We start from the raw sequence: 24,391 nt of genomic DNA, 5'->3' as shown, positions 1-24,391 counted from the left end.
ACGAATAAGACGTTACCTTTTTCGTAGTGGCCGCCATGATTGTTTACTGCAAGTGACCTCAAGGAATCCGAAGGTCAAAAAGTTCTTGCTATCCCATACGCCACTGCGAGTTCAGTAAGTTCGCCAAACTTCCTCAAGATGCCAACTTTCCCTTACCAAAGTAAGTGGTTCACTGATAAAGTAATATAATTCCTTTCTTTTTTCACTTTAATTTCACTGTGGCATCATTGCTCGCGTTGCTCATGTACCGAACTGACAAACTTTGTACAGGTTTAGTTTTACAATAATAGCGATTTTTCGAAGCAAAGTTTTCTAGCAATGAAAGCGTGTAGGTACGGACGATGGACAGCCCGAAAGCCAGACATACATACATACATACATACATACATACATACATACATACATACATACATACATACATACATACATACATACATACATACATACATACATACATACATACATACATACATACATACATACATACATACATACATACATACATACATACATACATACATACATACATACAGACAGACAGACAGACAGACAGACAGACAGACAGACAGACAGACAGACAGACAGACAGACAGACAGACAGACAGACAGACAGACAGACAGACAGACAGACAGACAGACAGGCAGGCAGGCAGGCAGGCAGGCAGGCAGGCAGGCAGGCAGACAGACAGACAGACAGACAGACAGACAGACAGACAGACAGACAGACAGACAGACAGACAGACAGGCAGGCAGACAGAGACACATACATGCAAATTATTGTCAGGTTTTTGCATGTGTGTTGTAAATGCATATTATACGTATCATCGATGGAAAGGTGCTAGCTATAGTGAATGTATACTATGTTTAATTTTAGGTAGTTTTGATTTGAACTTTGAGGGCGCTTATCAACTTTGTCATCAACCACATCAAAGCGTTTATAGAGGTGATGAAATTCTGATTTTGGAGAGGGTTCATATTAGTTAGCATATATTTCACACCACCTGTGCTTGTCCGTCTCTTCTATTGTAATGAGTGTCCTTCACATACCTCCTAAGAAGTGTCTTCATTCCTGACAATTAGGCCCTAGGCCCTTTGTGCTTGGCAAATAGGCTTGTGTTCATAACGAATGTAAAAACATTGCAATTCTCTCCCTTCCTATAACAGACAGACAGACAGACAGACAGACAGACAGACAGACAGACAGACAGACAGACAGACAGACAGACAGACAGACAGACAGACAGACAGATAGATAGATAGATAGATAGATAGATAGATAGATAGATAGATAGATAGATAGATAGATAGATAGATAGATAGATAGATAGATAGATAGATAGATAGATAGATAGATAGATAGATAGATAGATAGATAGATAGATAGATAGATAGATAGATAGATAGATAGATAGATAGATAGAAGTACAGTGATACCAAAACAAGTTCTTATCTCATAGGATAAAAACATACCGTAAATATGTGTTCTGTCAAGATATTTCTTTATTAGATTAAACTCTTATTACCAAATATTGTTTATTCGTCTTTAGGCCACAGGCCAAAATGACAATTACATAACTTAATGAAAAACAGAATACAGTATAACAGGTTGTAACATGTTGCAAAACTTATCAAGCAAATTCTAAACTCTTATTACCATAATACACAAAACGACAAATTTCTCCAAAAGCAGTATTCAGAGATTTAATATTTTCTGGTGTATAATTTATCTCCTTCCCTATATTTTCTGGAAACTTGTAAAAGTTCCTTATGAAAGTGTGAATTGTATAATGATCTTGCCACCACTCATAATGTCCCTTAAAAATCTGCCAGCTATTGTTCCAGACAGGTTTCACAAGTGATGTTTCTTCGATATGGATAAGTCGTGGGTATTGAATGGCCAGGGCATTTGGGTATAAGATGGAGTCACAGGTCCAACACGTTCGGTTGTAAAACTTGTAACCTTTGTAATACCATCTCAGAAATGCCGAATCGTTCCTAGCTAAGATGATACCGTTATTCAGGCTAACCTCACTCTCTCTGCCCATGACGAAATCATAATGACGTAATGGTTCTAAGGACTTGACAACAATAACGTCATTATCCATATAGACGCCGCCATATTGTTGCAGTATTTGCAGTCGTGCGATATCGGCTTTGTGTTGTAAATTAGCTCTCCTCAACTTTATATCGTAAACACTGTAGGGTTGTTCAATTTGCCTGATAATAAGATTTTTCACGAGCCTTTTCGTTTCTTCCCAGTACTGTCCCGATGGCTCAATATCTGTATGAAATATAATTTTGTCAGCCTGCATAATGCGATAAGCACTAAGCATGGATATCAAATGATCGAATCGGAAACTTTGATTTCCAAACCAAACGTAGTGGGCGATATTTGGCACAACTAGGGTAGGGTGTTTACGGGCCTTCGATGAGATAATTTTGATACAGTTGTTACTTACATGGTCTTTCCTACACACCTGCAGATCTCGACTATTATTAACATTGAATTTCTTACCCATATTGATCAATTTTTTTACAGATCTTATGCAACTTAAGGAAATCCGACAAGAACGATGATTTTCTATCAAGATTTCTGGCAAAGTAGATTCAGTGATTGTGTCATATGGAATCTTCTGTCGTCTGCTTGTGTTTACGTCATTCGATGACGTCATCATCATATGCGTATCTGATTCATCTGCAGCGAAGACTTCATTGGTATCAGGGTGTTCCGTCAGTGAAGGAAAGATGTCAGATCTAAGATATGCGATTAAGAGTACAAATACAAAGACAATGATACAAAGCAATTTTTGTCTTTTGCACAATCGAGGGTTCATCGTCCTTGGTAGAGATTGTAGCACTGTGATTGAGTAATGTGATAAATACAAATCGCTACTGCAGTGATCAATCACCAATACACGTTACTGCTAACGATCCCGAAACACCATTTTCATCTACAAAGGTTTTCAGACTCCTGATAACCAATCACGTCAATCCAGGAACTCTAGAAGGGAAAAGGAAGTCAAAACCACCATGACTCTATGGCAATATGAAACGTATTTCTAGCAACCGATTTGCAAATACTAGCATTGTATATAGTCTAGAGGTTACCATGGCTTCGATTCAAGTCAAGATCTCTCTTCCGGTGATATCACCCCTATAGCTCAGCGAGAAATCATGAACCAAAAGCTGCTCATGAGTAAACTGTTAGAAATGATGATTTGTAAACAATATATAATTAGCATCCTCATATGGCATATGTACGGACATTATATAATTGCCCCAAATTAGATTTAAAGAGAATTCCATAACCTATTGACAAAGAGATGCTCTATGATGTTAATGACTGTAGTGGGTAGCTTTGTTTGAATTTGAAATTTCATCTAACTACCACATTTTGCTAGACGTGAGAAGAGATTCGAAGCCACGGATAGTCTCTAGACTCACATATACGCTTATACTGACGAATGCTATAATTTGAAATTGCTGTCACGAATTAATACACGACAATCTATCGTTACATCACCACAGCGCAAGTTCAGAATTATCATAATAGTTGTTTTTGTTTTTGTTTTCTACTCAATTCACAAGGAGATGGCCGCCATCATTCCAAACTCAACAACAGCAGATCATGAGAAAGCCGGATCACGATGATGGCGCGGTATCAGTATTAATCAAAACACTTGAATCTTGCCGCATAAATAAGCTAAATTTTGACAGTATCGTCAGGCCCTCTCAATTAAACGAGACGTACTTGGCAGAAATGTCTCTTTACATTGATGAAAAATGGTTGGACGTGCGAATACTGTCCTGCATTAATTTTCTGAAGAAAAAAAATGAAATCTTGTACACGGGTGACGAAGTCGTTCATCATTAAATTGAACACGAAATACTAGTAATCGATGTACTGATACGTAAATCTGTGCCGTTGAAAGTCTGTTCGGATCGTGCGTGCAACATATATGCAAACATATATAGGTTCAGAACTCCTGACACCATATTGGCATACAACTATATAGTACGTTTTGCTTCGTTTTATAAAAATAGAAAGTTATGCTGTGGAGAAATCACATTAAAATATCACAGCTATATATTTATAAAACTATACAATTATACAGTGAAAAAAATGGTAAATTCTAAACAGTGTTTAGTATACATACCTCTAGACACGTGATCCAGACGATATAATTGTACAATTTATGTTATGTTTTCATCCACATAGATAAAATAAACGCCAGTCTGGGAATTGTTTATTTAAAATTGTTAACAGCTGTGCTGCTAATGCTATATATATGAGTGTGGGTGTGAACTATACAGTAGGGCTAGGCTGCTAGTATTTTAAGCATATTCAGTAATTAAAAATATACGCATATTTGTGTGTGGAATATTTCCATGGATATGTACAAGATGATATGTTATTAGTATTGATAATAATTCATAATAATAATAATGATAATTATTATTTTTATCATAAAATGTACAAGAAAAGAATTTTTGAAATTGATATAATGGTCATCAAATGTGTCAACAGGTGCCTAATGAAAGCTAGACTTTCATTTTATGACGTCACGGGATGTATAAATGAAGGATCACAGAAAGCTGTTATAGTTACATTTGGATCCTCTCAGTTCCATTGCATAACACCCAGATAAATCAGGGATCACGCATGCGCAATGTCATTATTGTATTTAGAAATGTTATATCCATATTCGCAAATCAGAGCATAGCCTGGCAGGTCGGTTTTTTTGCTGTTGTCAAAAAAAATCGCTGTTGGTTTACAACAGTGCGTCCGATCCTTAGTTGTGTTACACAGCTAAGTGTAGGGCCAAGTTCAATTTGTCGGATTTGTTCATCTTTTAGCCTGTCAGAAGTAGTCAAAAACACACTAAATGTGAGGAGCCATAAATTAATAAAATTATATACAATGGAGGCGAATTTTAGACAACCGAAAATTGATGCTATGTAAAAATTATTGTCGTAGTCAGATTACTTGTAACGTGATATGGTGAGTTTGTATACAGACTTATATGTATATTACACACTCTATAAATATGAGATTAGCGTCATTTGTCTGTGTAACAGATGGCGTGGTCTGTACATGTAAGGTACGCCGTGACGGGGCGCCCTCACACATCGTTCAACAACCTCACATGCGACACGATGTATCTTACCAATGGAGCTGCTTTGACCAGACAATGCTGTATTATTTATGCTGAGTAGTCAATTTATCTATCTTAAAAGCAACCACTCAATATTGAAAATACACATTTATACGGAGTAGATGATTAGAAGGGCAAGAAATGAAGCCACTTTGTCCCAAAGACGTATAAAAAATTGTGTGGTTCCTTCCCATTACATTCAATTTTAGAATAGGTGGAGTAGGTAGATTTTTTAATTTTATTTTTAATTTTTTTTCTTCATATGTGAGTGTCTAGTTCAGGTAGTTATGTTTTTTCTGTTGTTTTCCATATGGTCTCTGTGTTATTGGTTTCTTCTCATCAGATGTACAGCTATTACAGATTGGAAGAACTGTCTTTTTCAGTTGATATCAGTTTCCGCATCCATTATTTCTTGCGAGACTTCACAATTTTCACAATTTTCTTATTTTTTTTCTCGAATATGTAAAAAAAAATGTAGGGTCGGCGTGAAAAACTAGGTGGGGTCGGGTAACCGGAACCAAACAACTTTTTTTTAAAATTTGGCTAAGTACTCTTCTTTGTCGGCAGAACAAGAAATGACGCACCTAATATGTAGACTAAGAATGGCTGCAAACATAAATCATATTACTACAGGCTGAAGGTGTGGCAGAGTATAAAGGTTGGATGCATCCTCGGCCTCTGGGGCTTCATGGTGATTTAATTTGTTGCTGTGGCTTTATCATATTTTTTGAAAATTCGGATAAAGACCAGATTGTGTTTCTTTCCCGTCTCATTTCATGATTTTGTGTACAATGTCACATTTGGGAATGGGTAGAGTGCATCCTTAGGGGAGGTTTGACGAAATATTTTGTATTATTTAAAATTCGGTTAATAAACGTCTTTTCTTTCCCTTCCTCTCATTTCTGGTCTTTCTATATAATGCCATACAATTTATGAAAAGTGGGTGAGGTGTATACTCAGGATTCTCAGGAAATATTTTGCACATAATGTTGTATCTTTAGAATCCATTTAAAAGGACAAAGACTAGATCTTCTATAGTTTCTTTCACCTAGCTCCTTTTTTCTTCGTTTTGTGACATTTAGGGAAACTGGGTGAGGTGCATCCTCAGGGGTTCTCGATAACATTTTCATAATGTTATATTTTTGGAATTCTTTCTTAAAATAGGAAAAAGAGCAGATGTTTGGTGTTTCCTCGTTTTTTTCTTGGTTTTGTATAATTTTGTATAGTTGGCACATTATACAAATGTATCATCCTCTGTGGTTTGTGGCTTCTTCTTCTTCTTTTTGGGCGTAATTTTCAAAGCATAAAAGACCAGATTGTCTTCTTGTTGGTTCTTTTTTGGTTTTGTATCAAATACAGTAAATAATGTTTATTAACTCTGATTAACTATACGGATTGTTGGTCATTCATTTTAAAGTATTCTCGCAAGTTCAGAGACTTGGCTTTCCACCTTCACGATGAAGTTCACAGACTTGGCTATCCACTTTGACAATGTCAATGACATTCACAGACATGGCTCTCTGGTTTGGCAATGCCATTCACAGACTTGGCTATTCACTTTGACAATGTCAGTATCATTCACAGACATGGCTATTCACCTTGACAATGTCATTCACAAATGTTGCTATTTAGCTTGACAATCTTGTTTATCAGAAAAAGCCAGTATGCTTTGTCAGATAGCCAAGTCTCTGGGCTAGTCCTGAACAGTACTGATGATATTTCCCCCAACAGTATCTTTCACTCAAAAAAAACAACTTCTAAACTTGCAGCTTTACATTTATTTCTCAATAGACACAAATATTTGCACAAAGATGTAACACAACATAATATAAAAATGTACAAACTGAATATATATATATATATATATATATATATATATATATTTCTATTGTCAAACTATATATATATATATATATATATATATATATATATATATAGTTTGACAATAGAAATACCAAGGATAATGCCATTTCATGAAATTTGCCATTTTAGGATACAATTTTACATGTTCTTGGTTTAAAAAGGTCATAAAATGACTTTGGACTAAAAGTGAACTTACTACATACATTGTAACTGATTTGGCACACAGAAGGACACACAGAGGTCATCAAATAAAATGTACATCATTGGGATTATCTTGGTCCATACGAAACAAAATACTTCTCTCTCTCTCTCTCTTATTGCACTATTTGCAATGAAAATACAACACACAACTTGAAGACAGCATATTAAGGAAGAATGTCTTGTGTAAAAATAATAATAATTTTACAATTTAAAAATAACTTGTTTTCATCATCATTCTCTTGATGTTGCAATTCATTCTTAAAATTTCTTGATTTAAGTAAAAATTTATACACATTTGATTAAGTTTAAATATATCACTAAAATCCACTGTACAATTGGGCTTAATGTAGAATATGCCTCAGAAATAAACTCCTTAAACTTTTTGCTGTTACTTTGTTCAAGAAAATTCCAACCTATTCTCAGTTAAAATCAGTAAAAAAAATCTGGGGTCACCGCACAATTTTTTCAATAGGGGTCAAAATGATATCAAAATTTTGCCATTTTTGAAACCAATATGGCCGCCGATTACTTTGAACTACTACTCTATGAGAAAATAAAAGATTGACAATTTCCTTGAAAACAAGATTGTGAAACCCCAAATCTCTTTTATTATTTTAAAAGGACAGGAACAAACTTTTATATGGCAAATTTTGGAGAGAATTGAAGAACTTCGATTTTCAGGGAACTTTATGCCTGAGGTACATTTGAGAGTAGAGTATTCTAATATTTACTGTATCATATTAAGTACCTACAATTTTTCTGCCACAATACAATGAATACAGTTTTTGATTATCTACACATTTTTGTGCTTACTGCTTTCCCATCAAAATATGAAGAAATTTTTTATTTTTTTTGGATAAATCTATACATTTTTGTAGCCACCACATATAATATCCGAAGAATATGATGAGCAAATTTTTTTGGTTTTCTCTTTTTGGGGTACCAAGCTCGTTTCTTGCCAAATTTAGATTTACATGAACAAATTTTATCTGAAAACTTTTGTACCAACTGCTATCCCACCAAATTCAGATTGTCTAATTATGGGTTATCTGTTGTTTGTACCAACCATTTCCTGCCAAATTATTAAAGATGAACAAACATTTTTGTTATCTGTTAATTCTTGTAGCAAGTGCTTTCCCAACAAACTTACATTTACAAAATTCTTGTTTGGCTCATTTTTATGTGCCATGCGCTTTCCCGCCAACTTCAGATTTACAAATTCTTGATTACCTGTAAAACTATTTTCATGCCAAACTAACATTCACAAATTTCTTGGTTACGTGTAAATTTTTGCACTGATCTCTTCCCGCCAATTTTAGATGTACCGTACGGTACACATTTCTTGCAATTGATTATTTTGTATATGTTTATAGTACTGACTACTTTTCAACAAAATTTCCATTTACAAATTCTTTGGTTGTCGGACATCTTTTTGTCCCCAAAATCTTAGTTTAGAGTACAGTCTGATAAATAATATATTCATGAAATACAGGGTATTTCGTCTTAGCTTGCAAATGCTATTTAAACGATGTATCAAGATCAGTGAGACTGATCACAAGGTTTCATGTTGAGATAGACACAATAAAGATAACATACACACACATCCCATACACAGTGTCTGCTCTGTATTTTGTTACATTTACATTTTTTTGTAAATTAACTAAATACAGAGCCCACACTGTAAGTGATGTCTCCGTGTTATCTTTATTGTGTCTATCTCAAACATGAAACCTTGTGATCAGTCTCACTGATCTTGATGCCCCATTAATAACATTTGCAAGCTAGGCAGAAATCTCCTGTAATTTGGTTTTGAAAGAGATTTCCTTTACCCGAACAAGAATTCTAAAATGTTGTGTTGCTAGATTTATTCATATATGAAATAGGAAGCAGTAAACATCCAATGAAATACTTCACAAATACTGACACATGAATAGTTCACTGTCAGGGCTGAAATGCAATTAGTTGTTGGATGTTGATGTATTAATATCATAATGATTCATTAGGAAATCTGAAAAACTGGTATTCTATATTTTTCACATAGCAATATAACTTACATGAGACTAAATTCTTTAAACATTGAGTCTGTTACATTGGTGGCAGCTACTAACAGCCAGGTAATTGAGTGACACAAGCTACATTGAGTCTGTTACATTGGTGGCAGCTACAAACAGCCAGATCATCAAGTGACACAAGCTACATTGAGTCTGTTACATTGGTGGCAGCTATAACAGCCAGATCATCAAGTGGCACATGCTACATTGAGTCTGTTACATTGGTGGCAGCTACTAACAGCCAGGTAATTGAGTGACGCAAACTACATTGAGTCTGTTACATTGGTGGCAGCTACTAACAGCCAGGTTATCGAGTGACACAAGCTACATTGAGTCTGTTACATTGGTGGCAGCTACAAACAGCCAGATCATCAAGTGGCACAAGCTTCAGTGTATAATTTTTTTTAATTCAGGTGAATATACACACCTTAATTAAACTATTCTAGGTATAATTTTATGCATTCCCGTGATGCCATTAAAAATTGTCTTCACACAGTTGACGGCATATTATAGGTGTTACTTTAGTCTAGATGCTACCAATAGTATTCAATCATCTCTCCACCCTGTCTAGCTCAATGAGAAATCATGAACCAAGACTTGTTCATGCAAATAAGCAAACCTCCAAATGTGAAAATTAAGTAAACAATGTATAAATAGCAGCTTGGGCTGACAAATATAGCATATTTGGACATTAGTAACTGCCCCCCCCCCCCCCCCCCCCCAATAAAAAGCAACATATCATTGCACACAATTCTGTGATTGATTAACAAAGACATGATGTTTACGACTGTAAGGGTGGCTGTGGTTGAATTTGAAATTTTACCTCAGGACCTCATTGAGCTAGACATAAAGAGAGATCTTGAGAGTTGATGCCATGGGTAGCACTAGACTAGAGTTGCTCTGACACTGAAGTATGTGTATTTGAAATCAAGTCATACAATTCTTTATGTACTATGCCTGCATACCAAGTTTGAGTTCTGCCTCATGGCAAATTATGCAGTCAATTTATTAGCTGAAACTAGTGTTAACGAAGTTAAACTACAGAAAAGGGAAAGACCTTGTCTGTGTTTAAACTGGTTAGCTCATGTAAGAAAGATGAAGGTCTTTTGAGACTACTGTATTTCATTTCTGAGAGGTTCATACTCTTCAGATGGTTCTAACTGGTCTGAACCAGTTTGCACCGGTATTGGTTTAGTGTCATTAGTTAAGTTATGCTTTTTCCACTACCTTGTTCAAACTGGTTCAAACTAGCCAAAACTGGTAATGGTTTATTACAACTGATTGGTTAATACCACGCTGTTGTTTCTTACTGGTTCTAACTGGTTCTAACTGGTTCCAACTGGTTTATGCTAGTACTGTTTCTGATCTGTTCTCACTGTGTCAGGTTCTGAGATGTATCACACGGATTATTGTATCTGTGTTGCATTAAGAGTATTCCTGAATGATGCCACCAGATAAAGGCTGCACAAATAATGACATGCCACCATTGATGACTAGAACCAATAAAATCAACTTTACCTGCCAAAAAAAAAATATTTGAAAATATTTGTAAAATAAAAAATGATAATGAAAATTAACAGTTCTTATATTTTTCTAGTAATTCTTCAGAGAACAAAGTTTGTAGACATGATCTAATTTCTACTTTCATCCTTCCAGTTGTTATAACTACGGCTTGCTAGTGAAGTGTTGGTACTGACAGTGTTTTCGTTACGGGCGGTAAGCACGTAAAATCTACCGGGGTTCCCCAGTAATTTTTACCAGGGTTCCCAAACAAAATTGTATGGGAAACTATGTTAGTAGCTTTTATCCCTTTCCCCTTTCTGTTACCCGGGTTCCCTAACCTTAACAAAAACACTGACTGAGACATCCCAATATCAGTCTTGCACCTATGATTAACATCTGGCTGGTGCAGGAATCACCCCTTCAAGTTGCTATAAATGAATGCTTGTGAGGTGTTAATGCTGAGCTATCCCAATATTAACCAAATGTTGGCCTGATGTTACACTAACCTAGCCTAGTACATTAACTGTAACATATGTCTAGTGCTGGCTTTAATTCTTCAAGCTGCATACTCATGTTGGTTGTGTTGACACTGAGCAATGCTAGCCAATTTTCGGTACCTGCAATAGCTTTTTACCTCATGCGTGCCTATAGTACTGTAATGCATTTGAAGCACATGGAGTGGACGTTATGGTGTCGACCAAGAAATTGAATGTTCGTTATTTTTATGATGTGCCTTGGCAGTAATATTCTATTTCAGGTACCGAAAATTATTAGCCATATATGTTAGCTCTATGTTAACATCAGACTAGCTTGGTGTTAACATCTGGCTGGTGCGTTCACACAGAGCTAGCCCAACCTTTGACTGATGCTAGCACAGTCTTAAAATTGCAAAATATTAGCCTGGTGTAGCACTGAGCTAGCCTTGTGTTAAGGAAGGTCGATAGGTAACATTGAAAGTAAAGACAATTTGATCAAATGTGATTTTTTATAAAATATATTTATTATGCTCTCAGAAATTGAAAAGAAAATATGGGGTCACATGCTTGTTTTTGGGTTTTTTAAATAGAATTTTAACATTTTGAATAGTTGTACAAAATCACTATGGCAACTTCGCAAAAAACCATGTTGACGTATAACGGCGTGCACTGTTCAACTGATATGTGCAGTTGCGTTGTTTTTATACCTATCATTCATCCGTAACATCAACTGGTGCAGACACTGAACCCGTCAAGTTCAAGTTGCTAATACATGCTGGTGAAGTGTTAGCAATGATTTAGCCAAATGTTAGCCTGATCTTTGATGTTAGGACAGTCAGAGCCAGCTGGGTGCTATAAATACATGTTGGGGAGGTGTTAGTGGTGAGGTGTAAGTCCTAAGCAAGCAAGCTAGTCTGTAAGATACGATGTGTCTTGCCATGCTATCAGTGATTGAGAAGATTAATAGGGCTGAACAACTTAAAGAGGAACACAAGTCCAGGAAATAGAGACACTTACATAAACTATGTGTTCTGGAGAGTCATTTCATGATTTTATAAAGGCACAAGATCAAGTTGATGTTTCTCTGAAATCACAAGTAATTGTAGGTGATGTAAAATCATGCAATGACTCTCTAGAACCCATAGTTTATGGAAATCCCTGTATTTCCTGGAGTGGTGTTCCCCTTTAACATATCTTACAGTTTATAAGCCAGCTAAATGCTAGGCCAGTTTGAAAGAAAGTCTTGAGTTCAACAGTACATATGTAACGATAACCTACCTGGACAACATCTTTCTGGTACCTTTGTTGCATAGAAAGTCAAAGCCAAAATTCCAAGTATATACATGACTGCTACTTTTGGAAGAAACTCCTGTGAAAATAACAAAGTTAAATATTTTAGTCATAAAAATATCACTGATTGAGTACTTAAAGGGGTAATTTTCAATCCAGGTTAGTGTCTCGACACTTCCAACATGTATCAAGCCAATATTTCACGAATACAGTCCCCTATGTCGCACAAGGACGCAAGCATTCGTCACACTGTATCATATTACGGAAATTTTCCGATTCAGATAACAACATGTAATATTAATAATAACAGACCCCATTTTATGTGAGTTCCAGTGTTGGTACTCAGGGGTATTTATACTCATGCTTCCAGTGTTTTTTACTGCACTTCTGTTTGCTCCGCTCATAAAAGTATGGCCACAGAGAACACTAAAAGTACGACATGCAAATACCCCAAGTATACGCAACACTTGCACCCCGGCATTATGTGGTTCTGTCATAGTATTCAATCTTATATATATAACATTAGTGTTATCTGATCAGCAAGGATTAGACAGGAGTATTCTTTATTCTGGCCCAACTTTTTCCAAAGTTCTGCTAGACAACTTTTTCCTCACCCACATTTCGATCCTAATCCAACATGGACCTTCAGACTTACCATAACAATGGGAGCATTGTATCCACCATGTAAATAAATCCAGTGAGTTACAGGTACAATACCAAAGCCGACAACACCACATAATAACACTAGTCTCCTTACTGCCCATCTAGATGACAAATATCTTGGATGAAGCTGCATTACCAAGGTCAGCAACATCAAACAACTTACTACAACTAGATAAAAGATTTTCCACATCTGTGAGGTAGAAATGAAGGTAAAAAAGTAAGATTTTCAGTTGTGCAGAGCTTTTTGATTTGTCCTGACCACAATGGCATAAAAGTACAAATACTGTGAGTGCGTGCACGTGCGTGCACACACACACACACACACACACACACACACACACACACACACACACACACACACACACACACACTGTGACACACACACGTTCAATACACAGTCATGCATGCATACATGCACACACAAACACAGCAGCAATGACCACATTCTTGTAAGATTATATAATAATGTATTTTGAGAAGACACGTAAACTGCGTTTATAGTCAGACTTACCTCAAAACAGTAAAAAGCATAGAAGACTGCAGGGAAGTAACAACCTAGGAGACCCACTGATATACCAGCTAGATCTAAGGATAGCCACCATTTACATATATGCTCCGAATGACAACAAAATAAATGATACCCCGTAGAACATAACATACAAAACTGCAAATAAAAACACAAACATGTCTAATCAGTTGACATTGGAATTAAGTATAAGTGTAGTACTTAAAGGATTTCGGCAAAATATCTTGCCTGCATGCCTGTTTGATCATTCTCTGGGTTGTATTTGCTGCATGTATCACTGGTGATGTTAAACTAATTATTAGGGTATGTACAGCTAAACTGTGTATACCAGCATATTTGTTTGAGAGGTAGGGGTTTGTATGCATATAAAAAAGCCTAGACTAAGATATGTTGAGCTCTAAATCAGGCTTCTCTTTCACATGGTATTTGATAAGAGTCACTGAGTGGCACAACATGTTGTATCTCACAGACAAGAGCAAGTCATGACCTACACTGTAAGGTATGCTGTCCTGTGTGATGGGGCGCCCTCACACATCGGTCAACTCCTTTCACATATAGATAGAGCAGGCCAGTGTGGGCAGAGTGACATGACATATCTTACCACAGTCTAGCCATGACCTTTCACATTTCATGATACTAGTACTGCCATTATCACTTTTTAAAAAGAAGTACCAGAGTTTTTGCCAAGGTCTGGAAACCCCAGTAACAGAATGGGGAAAATATGATAAAATAGGCATAGCTTCCCATATATTATACCATAATTCGTCGCGTCAGTGCAGTAAGGTCGTATCTGCTATGCAATTATAAAGGCAGATACGACCTTACTGCACTGACGTGACGAACTGTGGTGGGGAAAGCCAGTAAAATGAAAGTGGAATTCAGCTAGATTTTACCTGCTCACTGAGTACAGTACCCTAACAATATACCTGCACAATAAAATGTGTTAGAAAAACTGTGTATATATGTACTTACCATAAAACATGTTAGAAAAACTGTATATATGTACTTACCATAAAACATGTTAGAAAAACTGTATATATGTACTTACCATAAAACATGTTAGAAAAACTGTGTACATCAAATGATCTATCTTTGTACCATCATATTGAGGAATGAGGAACAGGTTGTCATAGATACAGAGGAAGAAGAAGATGAGGAATCCAACCATATGTGTCCAGATATTCAAAGTTTCATTAGACCAGACAAACAAACTATAATGAAAACATACCCAAAATAACATGATTGGCATATTCTGACTGCAAGGGGGGGGGGGGGGGGGGGGGGGGGGGGGGGGGCAGACTTCGATAGACATATCGCTGTACTCTTGGGAGGAATGGAAACTGACAAACCATTCCTTGGCAAGTAATGGAGCATGACACTAAACTAGCATTCTACTGTTAAAATGGGGAGCAACATCCTTCTCACATACAGATCTGGCTAATTCAATCAAACCCAGTTCATACTGGGCAGGTTCAAATCCAGACAGTAGCTAGGTATAAAGTAGGTACAAGTCTAGCACAGTTCCCCCAAAGTAGTTTATCAGGCTTCCGTACCCAAATTATGGTACATTGTACATTTAGGGCTCTTGTTATTGTTGATAACTAGGGTAACATCTACCTGAGTTCTCAAACTTTTTTACCATGTACCTCACTAACATTATGATATACATTGCAATCTATGCAAAATATATAGGACTACAGTATGTATATAAGTAACAAGTTATGGAAATCTATGCAGCTTCTACTGGGTTTCTCCCTCTGTTACCAGGGTTACCAAACCTCTGCAAACCATAGTCAGTGCTTGAAATTAACTTTTTTTTCTTTGGTAGTCCTAGTGGGCTACCAATTTCAGAAATTGGGAATTCAGAAATTGATAGCCCATGGATTGTGACCTGTAGTCCGATATTCCTGAACTGAAAACAGATTTCCTCTATTGGAAATATTTCTATTATTAAAATACTTTTATGTCCGTAAATCTTCCATCCTCATCACATAATCAGTGGTAGCCCGAGTGGGCTACCAGCTGCAAACTATGGCAGCCCCATAACCAGAATTGGTAGTCTGTGGGCATGGGACTACTGTTAATTTTGAGCCCTGCATACTAATATGACTACAAATGATCTTACCTTTTCACACACAAGGAAGAGGGTAAATGTGCTCTGTATCCGTTGAGAATGAAAGGGTTTCCTTTCAGGAAGTGAGGGATTTCATTGTAATTATAGAGTACAACACCGCGTTTCTTGTTGCCATGACTTGTGTACATAGACAGCTCATCCATGGTTACAGGCGTAGAATTCAATAAGTCTCTATCACATATATACACCTGTAGTACAACAGAAAAGATACAATTGACTTTTTTTTTAAATTCTAACTTTGAGTTATATTGCTGACTTGATTAACAGTAAACCCACAACTCATTCACTTTGCTCAAATAACAAAAGTCTACTTCATGTACCCACTGTAATACAAAGTCATACAGTGAGCGTGCGTTCTCACGATCAGCGCCACTCTTATCATGCTTATGGAACTGTACACCACTTGAACTTGTTTATAAATTCAAGAAGGATATCAAGATACATCTGTTTGCAAGAGCTTTCTCTAACTTTTTACAATGATCTACAATTGTTCCTGTTCAGCTAGCACCATAGGACATTATGTTGTATTGGATTTTGGCACTATACAAATTAGGTAGGTAGGTAGGTAGGTAGGTATGGTAGGTACGGTAGGTAGGTAGGTAGGTAGGTAGGTAGGTAGGTAGGTAGGTAGGTAGGTAGGTAGGTAGGTAGATAGGTAGGTAGGTAGGTAGATAGGTAGGTAGGTAGGTAGGTAGGTAGGTAGGTAGATAGGTAGGTAGGTAGGTAGGTAGGTAGGTAGGTAGGTAGGTAGGTAGGTAGGTAGGTAGGTAGGTAGGAAGGTAGGTAGGTAGGTAGGTAGGTAGGTAGGTAGATAGGTAGATAGGTAGGTAGGTAGGTAGGTAGGTAGGTAGATAGGTAGGTAGGTATGTAGGTAGGTAGGTAGGTAGGTAGATAGGTAGATAGGTAGGTAGGTAGATAGGTAGGTAGGTATGTAGGTAGGTAGGTAGGTGGGTGGGTGGGTAGGTAGGTGGGTGGGTGGGTAGGTAGGTATAGGTAGGTAGGTAGGTAGGTAGGTAGGTAGATCGGTAGGTAGATAGGTAGGTAGGTATGCTCACTACACCATTTCTATGGTTGCATAATATAATATAATCAATAAATTTATGATTAATATCTTTCCTCACACTGTGCTTGGTGTGATTAAATCATACACAAATTGAAAATACTATATTAATAGTAAAATGATTGTCATGCTACTTACAAACCCAACCCAGTATAAATACATAACACCATAACAATATAGTTAAACCAAAGACATTACAAGGGAATTTGTCTCTATTGTCTTTCTATCCATTACATGCCGTGTGCTCTATAATACATAGAAAGAAGCAGTGGTCTGGGACGAAGATGATAACCAGTACAGAAGCAAGCAAGATATGAACTGTAGCCATGCATCATGAATGTACCAGAGAGACTCTCTAACTAAAGCAAATCATATTGGGTGTATCTGGCCACAGATGTATCTGGTCTGTGACCTGGCCAAGTCCTATACAATACTGTACTCAAGTTTAGCGCAGTGTGCATTACGGTTTCGGGTATACATTAATTAATGTACAAACGCCCGCCGACACCATACCTTGCATGGCACATTAGAATTCAAGTTCGGATCTGTCCAAAGACAGATTTTTCGGTCTTCCCTCGAGTCCTTTACGTTCATATCTGTCGGATGAACAGCTGTAGACGCAGTCAAAACTGAAAAGAAATTATCTGCTCCATGCTGACATTGTTTACTCGAGAATGCGGAACCCATGGAGACAAAACATGACCGTCCTGAGGCTAAATCTTCAAGGTAAACAACGGGAGCAAACAGTGAAACACCGAGTACACACACCTTTATTTCACTTACCTCGCATATTCTATTGTGTCAAGCTAAACCATTCTGACCGCATACTCTCCCGAAAGCATCACTCTACCACCAAACTACTATCGCATGCAAACCAGCCGAGCTGAAATGACCGGGTTGACCTGACATGACCCATTCGAGAGTTCACGCTGCACTTCCTCCACTGAGATTGCGAAAACATAAGAGGGCGCAATTTGCAACTTCTAACTCAACTGTTCCCGTGTTACCACCCACCCTCTCCCCACCCCTCACATCACAACTGACAGGTGATTCACTGCTTGGTTGTCAGCAGCGTGCTGCTTGATATGGTCTGCTATTATTACAGTGCCTAACCCTAACCAATGTGGCAGTAATGAGCACAGCACAGGGAACTCGTCTTCCAACAGTGAATAAAGTTGCTGCAATAATATTAATATGCAAATGATATGGAATATGAAATAAGATAAGATAAAATGAATTAGTACTTTATAGTCTGGGCTCTTTTTTTGAGAGATCGAGAATGTGCAACTTGACTAGATGCATGAAACTACAGACCCTCCACTGAAGTTGGTGGAGGGTCTAGGATGAGGGACCTGGTAGGATAGAGGTTGTAGTAATGCCATCCATCCATCCATCCATCCATCCATCCAATACATACATACATACATACATACATACATACATACATACATACATACATACATACATACATACATACATACATACATACATACATACATACATACATACATACAAACAACATACATACATGTATACATACATACATACATACATACATACATACATACATACATATACACACACTCACTCATACATACATACATACATACATACATACATACATACATACATACATACATACATACACACACCATACACATACAAATATTTGATCTATTTTACAAGCCTTTATTGCAAAACAAAATTACATGACATCACATTAAGGAAATTAAATGACCAATACATATCTATTATGAGAATGATGTGGACGAAGTTTAATCAGGCGATTAAATATTCATAAAATAAATTTTTGATTGATAATTGTCAATTACAATGTCATTCATGTGATAATAATGATGATTATTAAAATAATTTAAAGTCTCCTGCATTTGACATAAACCTCCCAACACAACATGTATCATGCTGTGAATTGGCATCTCACATCTTAGTCCTAGAGATGTTACCCCTTGCGATATTAGTGAGACTATTTGAGTTATTGAGCAAATTTAAATTTGACCTTGAAGGTGGAGGTCAAGGTCAAAAGTCATGGTATAAAAAGAAAGCCTACTTTTGATAATATTGGTGTAGATACTTCAATGGAGTGTCTGTGCATTAAACTTGAGTTCTGGTAGAAAGACAAATTTCGGCTATTTGACCTTGAAAATGTTGGTCAAGGTCAAAAATGAAGGTATCAGTAGAACACTTATTATTGATGATGTGGGGTATATAGACACTTGAAAAGTTTTTTGAGATATGAGACAAAATGATAGTAGTAATATACACTTATTGCCTTGCCTAATTTGGGCACTAGTAGATGTCTATAAACCCCAAGGGTTGTTATGCAGCAAATGTTTAGCGGAGGGAAATAGTTGCCACATAGCTGAGCACGAGGGATAATATGGGTACGAGTCAGCAAATAAGGCCAGGCAATAATTAGTGTTTTATAACACATCACATTCCAAGGTATGTCATCTTTCCCCTTTTTGGCCACAGGGCATCATAGTTACACAAAATATCCACATATTCCTAGGCTTCTGGAAATACTAGATCCACTGACAAATCATAAGTAAACTCCATGGTTACCATGGTAACCAAAACTGTGTAATTATACGAAATTCACTCATTTAGCCAAAGTATAGAGCAAAGGAAACTTCCATATACTCCCAGGTTTCTGAAAGTGCCTGATGCAAATGACTGTCAAAAGTGGATCCCATGATTACTATGGTAACCATACAGTGAGATTTGTTAATCCAGAATTCTTGCAAACATGTCAAAATTACACACAAGTAATTTGCCCTGGTTTTAATGGGCAAGAAAGCATTCTAAGTGCATTTTAAAGTTGAAATGGTAACTAAAACGTGATACAATAATAAAGTAACTTTATATATTGTTGTAGGTTATATTTGAAATAAGAACAACAATTTGGCAATCCATATTTACCGTAGTTCATAAATTCATAAGAACATGCCAGACAGAATGACAAACTACTAGTCTTCGTATACCTGAATAGGGGCAACATGACTTTATAAGGCTTAGAGTTTAGCAATTTAGCTATTTCATTTTGTCACTTTGATCTTACAGGAATTGATCTTTATCCGAGTCACAATGACATGCACAGTTGTCATTTTAGACTGAATTCAGTGGAGACTCATGGTATACAAAGGTTATAATGTTTTCAATTCACAGATACATATAATTTGTTCAGCAATGTCACAGAATGTCTTGTTAGACAGCCAATACAAGCCACTAGTCCTGTACAACCCATAACACCAAAGTAAAACATTTTCTGTATGTACAACAATTGTTTACAGCATCCATATCAAGTGTAAAAGTATACTGTTTCATTTGCTAATTGACCACATCAGAAAGGCCACATGCTAGGCTTGTAAATAAACCAATTGAAACAGTATACTTTTACACTTGATATGAATGCTATAAACCAGTGTAGTATTTGAGAAAGTGCTTTACTTCATAATATGAATGCTATAAACAGGTGTAGCACATACACAAGTGTTTTACTTCAGTGTTACTCTTTGTAATACAGAAAAGAAACATTGTCAATTTGCTAGCATTAGATGATGCCATGTGTTCCATTATAAGACTTACACTTAATTATTAGGTATCTTTGCAAAGATGTAATAAATATAATGTAACATATTTTTGAAATGATGAACTGTACATTTTTTTTTTCTCTTTGTAATGTTTTTATTGAACTGTACATTACAGAGCTTAAGACATTGTGAAAACAACAAAATACATAAATTTTTAGACAGGTAATCAATTATATATATATATATATATATATATATATATATATATATATATATATATATATATATATATATATATATATATATATATATATATATATATATATATATATATATATATATATATATATATATATATATATATATATATATATATATATATATATATATATATATATATATATATACTGATACTAATTATTTGATGAATGGCTTCAACAAAATGTTTGTAGTCGGCCTTAATTCTAGTCTAGATGACCAGCCTGTGGTTCTAACCACAGTCTGGTCAAATGCCCTCAATTAGCACACATTCCTGTGCTGTGTTCATATAAACATGATTATGTTGATGGGTCCCCACATCATATAGTTTAAAGGACTGTCAGTGGAGTCCTGGTTGGACATTGGTCAAAACAGCTGTACCAAATGAATATTTAATGAGCGATGACCACAGCCCTTTATTACTAGTGACATGCTCTGTTCGAGCTTTGCTTACCATGGAGTTGAACCATAATTAACACCTTTCATCAGGGTCTTGTCTATATTGTGAGTATAGGTATATAAATCGTAACGATACTGTATAGGAACTAGACTACCTTACTTCCAACTTACAGGAAAATACACTTGACAGCAGTGAGGACAGCTAGCACATCTTTTATGATGCTAAGACCAACTAATACCGTAAACCGTACATATTTTTGCCACCAGAAAATTTTGCAATTGTACAATTTTTTTCTAGTTCTCAAAGACTAATTTTTCACTAATTTACAGACACAGTGTTCATGTACAAGAAGACATTTTAGTCACTACTTATTTTTGCAATTTCGTTTTCCAGTGAACTATAGCGAAAATTTCCAGATTTCCAATATACTGACATTAGACGTAATCGGTACCACACATGTCAGAACAAAGGATACCAAGGCAAGATATAAATAGGTTATCACTTGACATTATATCTTTATGTTTATGAAATAGAACGAAACATTGCAAGTACTAATAAATGGTAAAATTATGTATATATATATATATATATATATATATATATATATATATATATATATATATATATATATATATATATATATATATATATATATATATATATATATATATCACAGAACCATTATCATGACGAAGAAATTTGCACAAATCACTAAATCTAAATCAAATGCTAGTTAATGTACCAACACCAGAATTTTAAGTTATGTTCATCATAACACAGTGACTATAAACATCCTATTTTCCTTGTTTCCAAATCTATCTATTTGCCCCTTTACGTGCTTACAGCCCTGTATTGGCATTTTCAGCGAACCAAACATTTCTGTTTTGGCTCTGGTTTGTCGTTTTGTCCGAGAAATTATCATATTGATCCTTGTAATCTGAATCTGATGGTTCATTGTTAGAAGCGTCATAATCGCCATCATCTTCATCAGATGGGTCACGATCATTGTCTGAACATTCATCACGATCCCTGTGTGATGAGTTTTCATTGTCAGAAAAGTTATTAGCTTCTTCATCACCAGAATCAGCAGGTGAGTCCTCTTTCACCTTCATCTCCTCTTTTGACATCCATCTGTTTTGCTGCACAACCCAATCTGTACACCAATGTTCTACAGGAACAAAGGTTTTCCAGTCGATTTCTTGTCTCTTATTCAGAGGAATGCTCAACTGAACTTTTCGTATCGAGGGGCAACCATCCTCAACAATTTGTATTAGTCTTTGATCTACAGCTTTGGTGAACTTTACTGGACTCATGTCAATAAATTTGAGGGTGGAATTTTCCATCATCATGTTAGAAAACTCATCAAGAACATGATCAGTAATATTGCAGTACTGTAAGTGTAATTCCTCAAGTACTGTATTGGATTTCATACTCATTAAAACCATCAGGGCACCTTGATTACCTATGGGATTTTCACTGACATCAAAGTATTTCAGGCATGGGTGCTGTGGCAGTGAGTTGACAAATGCTGACGCCCCATCTTCTAAGATGCCATTATCTCGAAGATTCAATTTTCGAAGTTTAGTCAGATCTGATATCCTTCCAGAGATTGCTCTAGCTCCAGTGGATTTGATATAGTTATCAGTAAGATCAATCTCTTCGACATTAGGCATGGCACCAAAGGCAAGAATCAGTGCAGTGATACTCGCTACTGTAAGCTTGTTTTTGCTTAGATTGATGCATCGTATTGCTGCACTGTTGTAGACAGAAGTAAGCAATTCCATGCCGACTTTATCTGTCAGCAACCCTCTACTCAGGTCCAACTCTTGTAGGAGAGTATTTTTGCTAATACTGGACACAAGAATGCACAGCATTCCTGGAGTAACACCTGTGCCAAAATGCAAGTTTCTCAATGTAAAATTCTGTGTCACAGCTAAAGCTATGTCATGGACCTCTGCTTGATTTTCTATGGGACATTCAACCATTTCTACATACTTTTTCGCATGTGAGAAATAAATACACCTTTCATCTCCCCTGTGGAGGTCCAACACCTTGAGAGACCTTGTTGACCTAATCAAGTCACCTACACCACTTACTAGATTTTTCTGTTTGGGGACACAGTAATTGATGTGAAGGGTCTCCAGACTGTGGTTATCAGTTAATGTCCTACATAAATCCTGTACCCCTTCTACACTAAAAGCATTGCCATTGAGATGAAGCTCAACTACGGATAAATTCTCTGACATAGCATCTGCCAAATATGCAGCCCCTGAGTCTGTAAGAACACAACCTTCCAGTTTGATGATTCTTAGACTTGTAGATTTCTTTATCAAAGTAGCCAGTGACTTGATACATACATCATCAAAGTTGCCATTCGGACAGCCAAGTTTGCAAAAGGATAGATCGAGTTCTTCCAGTTTCTGGAGATGCTCTAGTCCATAGGAACATAGAATCCGCATAGTCTCATTGTAATGTCTTTCCCCGCTATCAAGAATGCAGGCAAAGGATCGAAGGTTGTACATGCATTTTATAGCCTCCGAAAGAAGACTCATGCTTTCAACATTCATGCCTTTGAAGCAAAAGTCCAGCGACTCAAGGCTGCAACTTCTGAGCCCTTCACAAAATAACTTAACTACTTCAGCAGTCATTATTTCTGTGCATGTGATTTGCAGATGCTTAAGACTTCTCTTCCTCTTAAGCAAATCTACCAGTCTAACAATGCAATCTCTATTTGCATTATTGAGTCGTGCTGATAGGGAATGAATCGACTTATTGACCTGTAGTGCATTGTAGAAAGCAGCCACAGCACCTTCATGACACTCCCAATTCTTACCATACACTATACCAAATCGTAGATTCTCTACTCTACACCTTTCATGTTGCAAAACACTGGTCAAACCATACACTTCGGCTATGTCCCATTCGACCAGAACCAAGGCCCTGGGCATTAATGGTGCAAGTTTTGTGCTGAATAACTCTGTATCATAGCACTCACACAGACAACGCAAATATAGTCTGATGAGCGAACTCTCCGAGAAAGAAGAGACTTTACAGCACATTTGGTATCTAATAAAAGAGAAGAAGCCCTCTGCTTTCTTACCCATCAATGCTATTGCATATTCCACAACAAGGGGTCTCTTGCAATACAGCAAACACATAAGTACGTTTGTGGCTTCATCCCTTGTATCTGCATTCACCAACTTGTCCCAGATAAAAACTGCAGCAACAAAATCTGCAAAACACTCATGTACTATGACAT

The 24,391-nt window shown here is 36.5% G+C and overlaps 2 protein-coding genes across 3 annotated transcripts; both read right to left on the bottom strand.

Annotated features, from left to right (window-relative positions):
* Nucleotides 1-1,628: 1,628 nt before the first annotated feature.
* On the bottom strand, nucleotides 1,629-2,519 carry LOC144452471 (uncharacterized). The gene has a single exon (XM_078143568.1). It carries the CDS (start codon nucleotides 2,517-2,519, stop codon nucleotides 1,629-1,631), a length of 891 nt encoding a protein of 296 aa, XP_077999694.1.
* Nucleotides 1,737-17,784, bottom strand: LOC144452250 (progestin and adipoQ receptor family member 3-like). Of its 2 annotated transcripts, none has more exons than XM_078143305.1 (7): nucleotides 17,707-17,784; nucleotides 15,855-16,051; nucleotides 14,778-14,940; nucleotides 13,715-13,867; nucleotides 13,196-13,393; nucleotides 12,529-12,619; nucleotides 1,737-3,001 (listed from the first exon to the last, which is right to left on the bottom strand). In XM_078143305.1, the coding sequence occupies exons 2-7, from the start codon at nucleotides 16,004-16,006 to the stop codon at nucleotides 2,988-2,990; spliced, it is 771 nt and encodes a 256-aa protein (XP_077999431.1). In that variant the 5' UTR covers nucleotides 16,007-16,051; nucleotides 17,707-17,784; the 3' UTR covers nucleotides 1,737-2,987. The 2 variants fall into 2 exon arrangements, with proteins under 2 accessions (XP_077999431.1, XP_077999430.1); XM_078143304.1 differs by lacking the exon at nucleotides 1,737-3,001 and adding an exon at nucleotides 10,053-10,789.
* Nucleotides 17,785-24,391: the final 6,607 nt, after the last annotated feature.

This window comes from Glandiceps talaboti, chromosome 22 (genome assembly GCF_964340395.1).
Source record: "Glandiceps talaboti chromosome 22, keGlaTala1.1, whole genome shotgun sequence".
NCBI lineage: Eukaryota > Metazoa > Hemichordata > Enteropneusta > Spengelidae > Glandiceps > Glandiceps talaboti.
The sequence above is the reverse complement of the archived record's forward strand: the minus strand, read 5'-3'. Positions and strand labels throughout refer to the sequence as shown.